This window comes from Apostichopus japonicus, chromosome 16 (genome assembly GCF_037975245.1).
Source record: "Apostichopus japonicus isolate 1M-3 chromosome 16, ASM3797524v1, whole genome shotgun sequence".
In the NCBI taxonomy this organism is placed as follows: Eukaryota; Metazoa; Echinodermata; class Holothuroidea; order Aspidochirotida; family Stichopodidae; genus Apostichopus; species Apostichopus japonicus.
In genome coordinates this window covers 34,063,192-34,075,279 of record NC_092576.1, presented here as the reverse complement: position 1 = coordinate 34,075,279, position 12,088 = coordinate 34,063,192, and the positions used below count along the sequence as shown (strand labels likewise).

The following is a 12,088-nucleotide window of genomic DNA, read 5'->3' as shown; positions in this document are numbered from 1 at the left end:
ATATTTCAGTGCAATGACATTTTTTGGCGGGTGATTGAAATGCCTTTTACATGCCCTGAAAATTAGACAAATCTAATAGTACAGTATCGTGAGAGTTTATTAGTAAATTTCAGATGAAGCGTCGAATTATTTTACCATGAAGGTACTTGCTCACCCTTTACCTATTAAGACCGTCGGTGTTGTTTCGATGATAAATTTAGCGATAGTCCACTACATGTTTTCACTGATTTCTCTCATTTTCTCTCATCCTATGAAACATATGGAAGTTCACACAAGTTCGCGCAGTTTGTAGCAAGTTTTAACATTCCTTTTTCTGATCAGGATAATCGTTGATAAAGTGGTTACAGTTGCTGCTGATCTCCGATGATGCGGTTGTTCAAATCCTCGTCTGGCCCATCATTCTTGTATTTTCATCATACAAGAAATTTTACATTGTTAATATGTTAACACTTTAATTTGTTTGTATATTAAATTAAAACAGATTCTGGGAACTCAACTCTGAGGGATCCGAACGAAGTGCTAGATCTGGAAGCAGAGGAAGAGGCCAGGAGACCACCGCCCATTTCCGAAGAGGTCGTTACCATCGATGGGCAGGTATGACATTTATATTCTTGTGGTAATTCAATGTGTAAATGCTAACGACAGAAACGTGAGAAACCATCACGTGAAGTTAGCTCTTTCTTGAAAAGTTAACAATATGTACCGACCTGCAACTAGTTATTAACAACATAATTATTGGAAAATGTTCAAGTTACGGTAGTTATAAAATCCTATAATTTGAGACAGCGGAAAGGCTAGCTGGAAGTTTGCTAAAAATGCGATATTAAACTAACGTTATTTAGAACCCTTGTAGGTTTCCCTTTATTAATTAAACGACCATCGCTATTCCACTTTGGTATCATGTCGAATTCTTGTCAAACTAGAACTACCAGTTTTGTTTTTACGATTCTTGGTGACATGAAAGAATCAATACGTCTGTGGGTCTCTATTGTATAATTAATGATTTTAAATTTGAAGTGATATTGAAACTGTTTCATACATCAAATTGGTATTTTATGCACCAAACAGGGTAACATTCTTCAACATCAGCGTAATGGAGAGAGCATGCTCTCAAATGGTGACATCACATTGCCTCGGAGCCCTAAGCCATCTCCAACAACAATTGATAAGTCCTTTGAGCGAAATAGTTCCGCTCGATCGTCGCGAAGTAGTACAAAATCAGGACGAAAGAGGGCGTTACCACAAATACCGGTGAAGGTAGAACACATCTAAAAAATCAATCATCACTTCATTCCCACGCATTGTACAAGGCCAAAGCATGGTCGCCACTTAACTCTGTTGCGTTTCTCGAGATGGTGATTGGGATTTAAAAGAAAGTATACTTCTCAAACCATAACCTAAATTTCCATTCTACCCACAAACAGTCATTCTTTTGCATGTTATCTTTGCATGTCATTCATCAATATATAAACTCCGAAAAACTTCTTTTACTTTTCCTACTATTGCTTACATCTTCATTTACCAAAACAATTTCGGTTCGTCTTTTGCGGTCACTATAAGGGGAATCTTAACACTTACTGAAACATTTTTCTCTTTCTCTTAAGCCTCACCGTCTTTAAGCATTCTAACTTTTTTTTTCTGAGCATCCTTCAAAGTCCAGCATAGTATTATTCACTCGTGGCGGAAATATAGTCCTAAATTTTATTTTGTTTTATATATAAGTGAATTATAAAATCTGAATTGGAAATTATAGAAATTAGAAACTAGTAATTAAATTAATGGCTATAGAAACGGAATCAAACCAGAAAAATTTGAGTTTTTTGGTCCCAGCCATTAATTTCCCTATACTCTTTACCATTTCTACAAGTTCAAGTAGATGCATTTATAGTACTTGGCGTGGGTATACTTGTCTCATTTAATACTAACAGTAAAAATGCACTGGACCAGGAGTGAAAGTAATGTCAACACTGTTCGAACCAGAATAAACATCCATTATTAACATTATTAAAATATGATTGTCCACGAAATAGATTTGCTCGTATATTTAACACAAATATTCAATTCCCTTTGTAGATTGCTTTACACTATTACGCAATGTGAGGGAGACAAAACCCTTTCCGTCATTTTTATCTTGCCAAAAAAAGCAGTGCGTGATCCATTCTTTTTCAAGCAATTAGTATTTTGGGTTTTCTACTTCTTCTTTGTCAAGTGATACTTCTTCTTTGTCAAGTGATATTTGTAAGATTCTGCAAAGAATAGTTCTATGTTTCTAATCACACACCCTTGCAGCGGTAAACTTCACAGAACTTTGATTCGAAGAGATCATATGAGTACACAGTCTTCAGAATATAAGCAGGAGAGTGATTTATTTTCATGTTATTTTCACTGGAGCAATGACCTTACCTCTCTCTCCTCACTCAAATATCTCCACTACTTTACGCACTGCTCCATAATGACGTCCTCTAAGGTTACTATTCTACTCATTCCGATTCTACCATTCATGATGGTGACCTACAGGGAGGGTCATTGGAGGCTCTGTGCGTATGTATAAGAGACTTCTAAGTAACATAAATCCCAAACCAGTAAGTTTTGGGATATTTGCTCTATTTCCCAACCGTATGTATAAATGAGAGTTATATTCAACTTCTTTCTAATGGTAACTGATACAAATACATAAGAACTATCATGATTGTAACATAAGAAGATGCCACACGAACTTTACCACCGCATAGTTTTATTTGATATCAATGTTTATTGCTCCCAAACCCTGCAATGAAAACAAGCCATCAATATCAATACGAAAAACATATAACTTCATGTTTCTTCTGGTGTTATTCCAGAACATTGAAACACCCAAAGTACTTCAATGTTTTCCATTACAATTGTGGTAACACTTATAACTGTAGATTGCGTCAATTAGAACCTCTTAGATTCAGGATGTCCCCACCCTTTAACGATAACCAAGAAACAAAAAACGAGGTCCTGTCAAAATCATTTTGTGGCGGTTCCATAAAGGCCTATCCAAGCATTTCCCAAGAGATGGGTAGGGGTTTTCCGTTATGCCGTAAATCTCGGACTGTAAAAATACACGGAAAGAATGCTCGTTTTAGATATTTGAGGACATTTTGGCTCGAACTGCCCCTAAAGTAAGGATTTGACAGCCTAACTCTTTTGCTTAAATATTCTTGTCACTACACAGTATTTACCTTTTTAACATCGACTTTCTTTGTGTTGTAGCCTGTTGCTCCAAAGATACCTCAAGGCACCCCAGAGAGGATGTATAAAATTGTACTTGCTGGAGATGCTGCGGTTGGGAAGTCTAGTTTCATTCTGAGACTGTGCAAAGGAATCTTTCATAACAATCTCAATTCGACATTAGGTAGGTACAACATATATCATTACTTAGACAGCTTTGTGCGCGATATAGAAAAAATAAGCATGTACTAATCGATAATGTTTAAGGAAACTTATTTACTCCGAAAGTGTCTAAGAGTACTCATTTGATGTTCTCTGTTAACACCAAAATGTCTGCAATCAAACTTTGTCTTTTACTTTTTGCTTGAGTTTTCACGTGCTTACACACGAACTTGTTACCATATCTACGAAAGGTACAATTTGTGAATAATAAATCGGTTGTATATTACAGTGTTTTCCATTGAAGAATTGGTATTTTCTCTCACGAGGCTCTTTTTCAAATATGAAATTTTGGAAAAACATCACGCGCTAGTCTGTTGTATAACCATGAAACTTTAACACAAGTCAATGGCTATAGTTGTAGCATAATATAGGAATTAATGCTGTCAAATTTTACTATGTTTTCGTTTCTTCATAGGTGTTGATTTCCAGGTCAGAACGATGGATATAGACGGTCGCATCACATCAGTTCAACTTTGGGACACTGCCGGTCAAGAGAGGTTTCGAAGTATCGCTAAATCTTACTTCAGACGGGCTGATGGTGTACTTCTCCTGTACGACTGCACATTTGAGAGATCTTTCATAAATGTCAGAGACTGGATTGAAGCTGTTGAGGTAGATATATACACCCTTATTAAGATTCAACAGGGATGAAAACGAAAGAAAGTAAGAAGGCAAATATTTCGAAATAAACCAACGCATGTTAATTACGATGTTTTTTTTTTTTTGACTGTCCAGAATAGCGTTTCGTCGTTTTATTTCTTTTAAAGAAGAATAATTTATTCTTTGGAACGTTCTTCTTCAATATGCTTTTACAGGATGGAGCTCAGAAGACTGTACCAATAATGATATGTGCCAATAAAGTAGATAGAAGAGCAGCAGCCGTCGCTGAGGGCGTTCGGTGTGTCCGAACCGAGGACGGTGAACGATTAGCCAGTGTATGTATTATAAATGTATAATATATGTATGGATACAGACTATATGATCATTCATTTGTCCATTTAATAATTGTTGGTTCAAAATAAAATCATGCTGTTACTGTCTTGTTTATATAGGCTATATCATCATCAACTTCGAGCCTGAAAGTTGCTTAGTCTGTGAAAATTAAGGTATTCTGGAAACCGCTCAATGTACATAGCCTGATCAATTTGTACTGTGGATAAGAGACAACCATTAAAAGTTATAATTGAAGTGTGTTATAACACCGTAACACATGTTAGACCTGTCAGCAGACACTACTGTGGAAATATCATCACTGTTTATGAGAGACTAAACAACTGTCCATATGTATGACTAGTAAAACATACCCTGTAAAGATCGTTCAAAATGCAGATTTGAAACGTTTTGCAGTAAGTTGCATCCACATTCAGTTAAAATTTTGACAACATTATTTAGAATAGTCTGGTTAGTCCAGTCAACCAGTATGCATAGGATTCTGTGTTTAGTATTTTCTGTGTGTAAGTCCTTCTCAGAAGCACTGGTCATGAAAGTAACACATGCAAAGAAATTATAACACCCATTAGCTTTAACTGATTAACGGGTACCGACCTTTACCAGTTTAACTGAAAAAGCCATGATAATCGGGTGTGTAAACAGATTGTGAAGAATCTTTGATGGTAATGTGACAATAAAAACTTATACATGTAAACAGTTGCATGAACCTTTATAGTTTGAAATTAAGTAGATTATTTTCCTTTGTAGAAACATTATAGGTATTATAGACAATCATTTGTTTATCTATAAAACATCTCTCATTTAATATTCATCGTGTAAATGTATACATTATTATATACAACTAACATATGCGAGTAACATTTGTCTGACATTCTCAATAACGGTAATAGTAAGTACAATGCCGTTGAGGAGTTCAAGCGAATGGAAAATATTTTATTCTTTCGGTGATGGTCTAAGGAACGCTAAATAAACGGACACACATTGCATGCATGGCTAGACTTATATGTGAATCCTTTTATAAAAGGGAGTTCCTAATACAAAACAGATTAACGGAAGTATGCACTCAAAACAGTGTAGCAAACAAACTATTGCTAAGGGGGACACAATGACGTCGTACATCATACACGTATTATTGAGCAAGATGCAATCAATTGTTTTATCAAATAAAAATATGCCGATTTATACCGAGTATGTACCTCAATAATCGCCTGAGGTGTAATGACGTGAACATTATTTCAAATATGAGGAAGTGCAAATTCAAATATCCCGGACTGATTTAGGTGCAGCTGAACTTTTATGGACGGGGCAGAGGTAAAAGAAATATTTTAAAAAGGACTGCCCTGAGTTCATTGAAAACGGTCCTAATGCCGGGGTGGGGGATCTGAGTGAGGTCCCAGTTCGTTCACTACAAGTGACAATATTCCCACGACAGAATCCGGAGAAGACCCTGCAGAACCAGCAATGTTTACCTACGATGGTTGTTAGCCAGTATCGGCTTGGTCCTTCCATCTCGGGTCACGCGCGCTTCAACCTACTTTCCATCTCTTTGAACAAACCGTCGACGTCTGCCGTAACCTTCGATGAAAGCGGACCGACCCGCTAGTTGGTGAGAAACTCCGGCAGAACCAGCAATGTTTACCGACCCCTGACAACGGTTGTTAGCCAGTATCGGCCTGGTCCTTTCATCTCTGGTCCCGCGCGCTTGACCTACTTCCCATCCCTTTGAGCAAGCCGCCTATGTCTGCCGTAACATTCGATGAAAGCGGACCAAAACGCTAGTCGGTGAGAATCTCCGGCAGAACCAGCAATGTTTGTAGACCCCTGACAACGGTAATAGCCAGTTTTGGCTCGGTCTTTTCATCTCGGGTCCCGCGCGAGCTACCAGCCGATTCCCAAGTGTTTGAACACGCCGTCTCCGGTTACCGCAACGATCTATGAGAACAGACTAATTCGCTGGTTGCCACCACAGAGATACATAAAACGAGAAGACTCAGTTAAATCTAACTTTCCTGAGACAAACTCCTCTGGAAGTTCTATATGGCAAAATTGAAGGGGCTACAAGTTACGTCTTCCACATATATAAGCCTGCATTACATAATTATATATAAAATACAAGCATATTTTGTGAAGTGCATGACATCTTATGTTATTGTCTATGATTTTACACGAGGAACAAAATTAAGCTGTGAAGAATATAATGTCCTGCAAGATGGTTATCCATCTACTAAATGGAATTAAAGCGTGATTCCTTTCTTTATTACGTATAAGGTATTAGAGAAATGGGTTATTGTTTTTTTTTTACCAACGATAGTTATTTGTAGCTATTATAATTTTATCGTTTTTTCCCCTCTCACAGTCATTTGATGCACTCTTCATCGAGACAAGTGCGAAAGACAACTGTAATGTAGAAGAAGCTGTTATAGAGCTTGTCAGGTGAAACAATAATTAGTAAATTTACTGTTATTTCAAACAAATCATCGCAAACAACATACTTAACTGCAAACACATCACGAAGAGCGCCGTATAGTTCTGTTGCTCACATTAATCGCACTTGACCCAGCTTCCAACACATTGGACTGTAGTAAAAGCTCGCTCTTCGGAGAAATATAATTTAACGGTAGGAATGTTTTACTTAGCATCAAATTCAGTAATATCCACTTGTCAACCTATGATAATGACCAGGGAATAGAGATATAGTAATTTAACAAAAAGTTTACCAACCCTTAAAGAATTGTGTATCTTTGAATTCCTTCTGTAGAACACTTCACAAGAACGAAGACATGGAGGTCGGTAATGGAGCCGTGACTCTGTCAACAGAAGAAATTACGAAGCAGGATAAAGCAGGACTCTCTTGTTGTAACTAATAACGGTTAATCACTCTATCTTATATGAACTGTAAACAAACGACGCATAACATAATTGCTCAAATTGGCTGATAGGTTATGCCCGAGCAACAAACAGCATTCATTGACTGCATATGATTCACCATACGCCACGACAGTCGTAGATATGCTAGTTGACGGATTAACCTTCTGATCTTTCATATCAACGTTACGCTATTTTGTACATATCTAAGTGAATGCGCTGCGTTCATTAACACAACTGTTAGGTAACGTTCCTTTGCTTTTAGAACCAGAAGTTCAATATGTTATTACAAAGTGATAGCTACTCATGCTATGGTTTACTGACCTGTCATCGTTGTGAGCTGAAACTTTGGAGGGTTTTCGAGGCGATCGTTCTGTTGCACGACCAATGTATTAATCTGACAAATTCTTCTCGAAGAAGAAACGGAAGCTGAGCTAAGAAAGTACAGAAGAACTCTAAAAAAAGTCAACTGTTGAACTTACGTAATAATTATACGAGAAAAGATTCTGGTCATGTGATTATCATGGCCCAAGCTGCATGCAATATTAATTTTATTTTTGGCTCGCTTTAACTTTGTACATGTGTTTTAGATATATTATCTTATCAATTGGATATCACCCTGTGCCACATCACGAAATGACTGGTTTTGGAATTGATAATACAAATTTCTCAAGGAGCCATTAAAGCTAAATCTATATAAAATTGAAATCATAGTTACAGCTAATACAACTGAAATTATGAATAACATATTTGATCATTATTTTAAATATTTATTACATTAACACATTAGCACTCTCACTTTTAGCAGCAGGCACAATTTCATCCGTTTGGAATTCGGATTTCGATTTAACAACAAAATGTGTATTAAAGTATCAAAACTACATTATTGAAACAGATTATCCATGTAAATACTAATAGCAATATTTGTAAATTTATCCTGTGCATACGTTTTATTACCAAACTGTAAATTTTACGTAATGTGAGCAGATGTAATGCATTCCATAATAATTATCGTTGGTTTACTTATTTTTTTCTCGTTTGTTTGGAGGTGAATTAATTTGTGCAATAGATACAAGAAAGAAATAGGTTTTATTTATTTGTAAATAAACGTTCTTTTACTGCTTTTAAGATAAATGCTCATTCCGCGACGGCGATAAACGTCTACCGTCTTCCAAGATTTGTTGAATTATGTGACTTCTTCACTAGACTGTGTGATTATATACCTTTCAGGCCAGCGGGGGGGGGGGAGATATGTTAAGCCAGCAGGGTGTGATGGGTGTAAAGAATGGTGGAATATCGACGTATTACCATGGGATTAAGCGTAATGTTGTCAAGAGGTTTGGTGACATTTATTCTTCGATTTATATCGTAGATCGTATATACGGATGCTCTCTCAGCACGACAGATTATTTAATGTGACTATGAATGAATATAATGCAGGTATGAAAAGGATAGAAGGGAAGTTGTTTTAGAATGGTATTTTGTGGTATAATTGTTTAACGAGTACCTTGACAGACACAGGCCTATCTTTATTACAAGTATTATGTAAAGTTATTATGATAAGTTACAAGAATAAAGTAAAGTACCTCAATTATGAGAATGGCTGTACTCTTTGTTGTTCTTCGTATCGATTCAATTCAAATTATTTCCTCATATCATTCTTATAAGAGAACACAACACACAGTACAAAAGGAAAATAGCATAATATGAAGGACACTAGAAAATATAACTACTGTAAACTGCCTAGTGTCCGCAAAGCAAAAACAAAGCAAAATATAAACACTAACTAACAAGCTTCTCTTCACCAAAGATATCGATAGACAAGAAATAATCAGCAAGAATTAAACTGAAAAGAGAGGGAAAATAAAGGGAAAGGGAATAAGAATGTGATCATTGGAGACGTGCGAGGAATGCATTACTGTTATCATTGTTCGTATTGAACGTGACTTTATCAGGCGCGTATCCAGGGGGGCGTTAGGGGCGCGCCTGCCCGGGTAAGACAAAGAGTGGAAAAAAAAGAGAGAAGAAAAAAGGGGAAATGATGGGAGCAAGGAGGAGGAAGGAGAGGAAGGAAATGCAAAGAGAGAAAGAAGGGGAAAGGAGGGAGTAGAAGAAGAACGCAAAGACACCGGGAAGAGAAAGAGCAACAGTGACATAACAGCGACATAACAGCGCTGATCCCTATTATATACACAGGGTAGCCAGTGACGGATCGAGGATCCGGAAGTGGTGTGCGCCTCACCCTACCCCTTACACCTACAACTCCATTTTTGACGTTTCCATTTTCCTCTCTCACTAATATATATGTACATTTGTACTATATATGGTCTATCGTAAACGCGCGTGTGTGTATTGACGCCTTCAACAATTGTGCTATGAAGCCAACTGTGGCTGGTCTCGAACTCGACCGAGTCTTCGAAGAACATGACATATTTCGGTATTAGACCAGGATCTGTATGTGAACTGCACTAGACCTATGTCTTTCAATGTAAACACTGCCATATGCACTCCGACCTGAATGTAATTGTTACTACAAACTCGTACAAGGAATCTTAAAATAAATTCCGCATGCGATTGGAGAATTGAGCACATCAACTGTGAATAATATGTAGTAGATCCAAGGCAGGGGCGTATCCAGGGGGGGGGCGCAACAGGCACGCGCCTCCTATTGGCCGTCACCAAAAAAAAAGTTTAGCCAATAAAAATAAAAAAATTGATGACGACCTTTAAGCGAGATGTCGGTGATCCCTTAAACCCCCCCCCCCCCTCCCGTATGCTTTTTTGTTTGTTTGCCAAAAAAAGGTTCTGGCGAAGTTCGGCGGCATAATAGTTTTACAAACATAGATGGTAATTGTGTTTGTATTATCATTATAAACACTAAGTGACATGCCAGCCATACTTAATTGTTCATTTTGTGTTCATATTTACTGGAAATGTTGCTTATTATTAAGGTCGAAAAATGGATCACATATGGCCATGGGAGGCGATCCTGGGGGGGGGGGGAAGGGGGATATATCCCCCATGAAAATGGGTGGAGGGGATGTAATACACCATATCCCCCCACCAAATGCCAGGGATAAGAATATTTTCATGCCTACATTTATGCATCATCGTTAATGTACGGCTCTTTTTTAGCTTCATTTCTCGCCTACCATAAACGCAGTGCGATCTTTTCAAATAAAGCGTCTTTATAAGGCAAGAATAGTTGACTGTAGGCTTCATTGGCCCTATAACAACAAAATGTATTATTGCGCCCACGGTATTGATATAGTACATATATGCACCCTCATAGTATTCATATAGGCCCTATAGTAGGCCTACACACGTACATGTTCCCTCGAACAGCTGAGAATTTCATGTTACCAGGGTAATGCTTAATACACGTTTCACCTGGATGCCCTAGCAATTGGTACCTAGGAATGCAACTATGTGTAATTGTGTATTGCATGTGTATAGGCCTATAATAGCCTGCATGAGGCCATTTTCTTCATCGAATAATATAAAAGAGCTCTCGAACATTCTAACGACAACGTTCCTCCTGAAACAAGATTGACAGGGGCAATTTTCCCAAAATAACACCCGAAATTATAAAAATGGTATTTGGGATCCTGATTATGAGATATTTCGGACATGACATCCCTATTTTAAAGTTGGGTATATGCCGCTTAGAAACCTCGGGAAGTGCCGTTTCCGGCCATCTAGAGGGTTTGTTAATCCCAAAATTTTCTTGTACGCTTCGCGCCAACTCATGGTGGCGCTACGCTTAGATAGTCAGCAAGGTCATATCCCCCCACTCGGAAGTACGGATCGCCGCACATGAATATGGCACCATTTGGCATTTCAGCCCTTCTTCGAAAGCAAAAATTGTCCACCCCTCCCCTTAGACCCACCCCCAGGGCGGCGATCATTCATGCCTAACGCCCCCCTATTGGGAAATCCTGGATACGCCCCTGCAAGGGCGTATAATGGGCTTGGGGGGGGGTGGGCGGACGCACCCATCACTTCTTGAGATTGTTCCCATCTGCATGAATATGAAATCGCTTCTCGAGGTAGCCAGGGGGGAGCAGTGGGAGCCAGCGCTCCCCCCTTCAATGTCGAAAAGATGATAAAAACTGTTGGTCTTTTTTGCATGGTATTTTGTCAGTGCTCTTTTGATCTTGAATACTCGTCAGCTCCATTAACTCGATTATAACCGTAGTAACTTTCAGGCCTATTGAGTTAGCTACTGAGTTAAGCAGATGCCAATTAGCTCAATTTAGCCTATAACATATAAAAAGCCTACAGTTGGCCACTGCGTCACAAAATACATATAGCCTACCTAACCGCACTCGATGGGCTTAACACCTTCAAAACTGGGGCTGACGGGTATTGTCGGCCGCCTACAAAAGCATTGATCCACAGGTGATGCGATGAGGTCGAACATGATGTGTCAATGGTGACAATCTTCAAAAAGGTTATAGATGAAAAAATCATTGTGAAACACTTGGTTCTAATGCAAGAGTGTACATATGGTTGGCCATTTTCAAGCCCGAGAAGTGCGATTTTCGGTGATCTGGGGGGGGGGGTATCAAACCAGAAATTTTCCAACTTATGGTGGCGCTTCGCTTAGATAGTAATTCTCGCCCCGGTTTAGAAAATCCTGGATACGCGCCTGATTATGACTGGAACATCTAATGTATGCTCAAGTCAACAGACTGCCAAGGGTAATAAGCTTATATTCAATTTTTATAACAATAGATTTTGCAGGATGGTATATTTGTCATGTGGCGGTTTTAAATTGATTTAATGCATCTGACTCAAACCCAATTGCAAACGCAAGTTTAAGCCAGACATGAAATAATGTAGTTTTTCCAAA

General features: G+C 38.2%; 1 protein-coding gene across 9 annotated transcripts in view; it reads left to right on the top strand.

The window, feature by feature from the left end:
* LOC139982856 (ras and EF-hand domain-containing protein-like) overlaps positions 1-8,824 on the top strand; it is a 45,701-nt gene extending 36,877 nt beyond the window's left edge. For 7 of the 9 annotated variants that reach the window (XM_071995988.1, XM_071995987.1, XM_071995984.1 and 4 more), the window contains 7 exons: positions 482-594; positions 1,069-1,257; positions 3,238-3,379; positions 3,833-4,029; positions 4,233-4,352; positions 6,725-6,801; positions 7,127-8,824. In XM_071995988.1, coding sequence (XP_071852089.1) covers positions 482-594; positions 1,069-1,257; positions 3,238-3,379; positions 3,833-4,029; positions 4,233-4,352; positions 6,725-6,801; positions 7,127-7,232 — 944 coding nt within the window. In that variant the 3' untranslated portion in view covers positions 7,233-8,824. The remainder of the gene's footprint in view (positions 1-481; positions 595-1,068; positions 1,258-3,237; positions 3,380-3,832; positions 4,030-4,232; positions 4,353-6,724; positions 6,802-7,126) is intronic. The other 2 variants (XM_071995990.1, XM_071995989.1) reach the window with 1 other exon arrangement.
* Positions 8,825-12,088: the final 3,264 nt, after the last annotated feature.